We start from the raw sequence: 2,500 nt of genomic DNA, 5'->3' as shown, positions 1-2,500 counted from the left end.
AGCAAATTACAGCCACCTTAAGGTTCATCTGTATTTCTTCTATAAATAACAGATTTCAATGAACAACGGCCCTACAAACAGAGGGTGGCCTGCCTGTGCGTCAGCGTAAAAATGTATGAATCAGTACAGAAAAAAGTCGCAGAAAATAGAGATTAGCAAAGCATGTTAACATGTTGTGACATCTGGAGATGGCGATCCAAGGTAACACCAAGACTACGTACTGAATGAGACGATGAGATGCGGTAGCCATTTACATTGAAAGCATGTATTGGTGGTGTTTTGGAGAAACGGGATGACAGATGGATTATCTCGGTCTTGTCTGGGTTGAGGGACACCAAATTGAAGAGACACCGGACGAGAAGAATGGCCATGAATGACAACTTGTTGATTAACGGTCAACAAGATAGGATCTAAACCATGCGATGGCTGTTCCACTGATTCCATATCGAGTGTGAAGTTCCTGTTCAATTTTTCTGCTGGTAAATACAGGCTGGATGGTTTTGTTTACTTTCAGGCTCAAATCCTTAAGTTGTTTTTTTACAAATTCTGCTGAGTTTTGGTCTTTAAATGGCAAGACTACTCGAACCCTGTTATCCGTCTCTTGGGCTGTTGATAAAGGTCGCGGTTGGTCGCAGACCTTTGAGTCAACAAAGCGTTTGATAGTGGAATTTAGGAGTTGTTTCGGGTACTTTAGGCGTGAGAAAACTGACTTCAAACGGTCACATTCGTCTGAGAAGTGTGACCAAGAAGAAGATAAACGGTGTGCTCGATCGAGCATAGTACTCAGCAAGCCATTCTTGTACCGATTGGCAACATTGCTCTGAAAATGCAGAAGGAGACCTGAATTCGTGGGTTTTACGTAGACGTTTGTCTCTATCCGTGGAGATCGATTCAGTAACTGAGTTCCCAGAAATGGCAACATACCATTGCTTTCAGTTTCCATGGTGAATTTTACGGATGAATGTGCAAGGTTTAATGTGTCTAGAAAGCTAGATGCTGCCGCCATATTCGGCATGATGGTCAGGGTGTCGTCTACATATCTTCGATAGAACGAAGGGAGTTTTCCTTGTCGTTCGAGGTTTTCTTCGATTGAGGTCATGAAAACATTAGCGAGCAAGGGGCCAAGGGTAGAACCCATGGCCACACCATCAGTCTGTTCATACAAGGCTCCATTGAATTGGAAAAGTTGTTCTTTTGTAGCTACTCTGAGAAGGTCAACAAGGTCCATTTTCGTCAAATTCAAGTCGTACGTTACGTTAAACCAATTGTTGGTGAAAGCTCTGTTCGCGAGTATCTCTATCGTTTCATCCAAGGGTACGTTTGTGAACAGGGAAGACACATCATACGAAACCAGAATGTCACCGTTTGCTATTTCCATGTTTTGAATTTCGTTCGTAAATTCAAATATGTCAGATATTGTGTACCGATTCAAAGACAAAGGCTTAAGTTTAGTGTCAAGCCATTTAGCCAGCGCGTAGTTGTATGTTTGCTTTGCTGATAGAATAGGGCGCATCGCTAAGTTCTCCTTGTGTGTCTTTGGTAAGCCATATAAATGGGCTAATCTGGAGCCTGTAGGGCACACAGTCTCCGCAATGGGCTTGGGCAGAATTCGACGGACAGTAGAGTCTAAATCTTTCTCTTTCTTTAGAAGAGGGTGGTAATAAGTTGGTGGTCTACCTCTACTTGGAGGCCTTTCCAGGGGAACAGGCCGAAATTTACTTGCGTCATTGATGGAAGCTTCAGATAATAGGCGTAAATATTCGGACTTGTCCATTACGACCACTCCCGAACCCTTATCTGGTTTGGTAATGATGATGTCGTCGCGACGCTTCAATTGTTCGATGGCAAGCAGGAGTGTCTTGGGAGGTTTGTGTACTTTGCGCTGGATGTAGTTCAGTGCTACGGATCGTAGGGTTGCGGCCGCCAATTCTTTCAAATCATCACTTCCAAAACGAGGTTCAAGACACCAGTAAACCTTCTCGAAGCTTGCTTTCACTTCAATCGGTGACACACGTTGTGGAAAGGCGAATTTCAAACCCCGACATAAAACCAGTTTCTGGAAAAAAGAAAGTTCGTAGGACGATATGTTGTGAATATGCTCGTCCACATCCGTTTCTTTGTAGAGTAATCTTGCGATCTTCTTTGTATGAGTGCTCATTACCTCCTGATAGTATTTGTTTCTGAGGTTTACCATTGTGCGTAAAATACAGATGTACCGGAACACGCTGCAGCTTCGGTGAATTTCATCGTAGATGGAGTTGATTTCGCACTTAAGAGCTGCACTTAGTTTGATCTTTTCTTTGAGTTCTTCGGAAATGACGTTCCTTTCGAAGGCTGCTGATGACTGTCTCCATTTAGAACTCCTTTCTTTGTCAATCTTGGCGAAAGTTGGTGTAAGCTCGAAATTCTGACAGAGTCGAAGAAATTCAATCGAGCCATCGCAGTTAATCTGTTTCTTGCTACACTGTTCGAGTCTTCTAAACAAGTGTAGTTGATTATC

General features: G+C 43.1%; 2 protein-coding genes across 2 annotated transcripts in view; one reads left to right on the top strand and one right to left on the bottom strand.

Moving 5' to 3' along the window:
• LOC137998107 (uncharacterized) overlaps positions 1–2,500 on the top strand; it is a 20,377-nt gene that overhangs the window by 6,568 nt on the left and 11,309 nt on the right. The gene's annotated exons all lie outside the window — the stretch shown is intronic.
• LOC137994334 (uncharacterized) lies at positions 389–1,913 on the bottom strand. Its single transcript, XM_068839913.1, has one exon. The coding sequence runs from the start codon at positions 1,772–1,774 to the stop codon at positions 389–391; it is 1,386 nt and encodes a 461-aa protein (XP_068696014.1). The 5' UTR covers positions 1,775–1,913.

This window comes from Montipora foliosa, chromosome 3 (genome assembly GCF_036669935.1).
Source record: "Montipora foliosa isolate CH-2021 chromosome 3, ASM3666993v2, whole genome shotgun sequence".
Lineage (NCBI taxonomy): Eukaryota > Metazoa > Cnidaria > Anthozoa > Scleractinia > Acroporidae > Montipora > Montipora foliosa.
Note: the sequence above shows the minus strand (reverse complement) of the source record. Positions and strands in the feature narration are given on the sequence as shown.

Coding starts and splice junctions, on each gene's coding strand:
- LOC137994334 (XM_068839913.1), bottom strand. CDS start 1,774: ATGGACAAGTCCGAATATTTACGCCTATTATCTGAAGCTTCCATCAAT.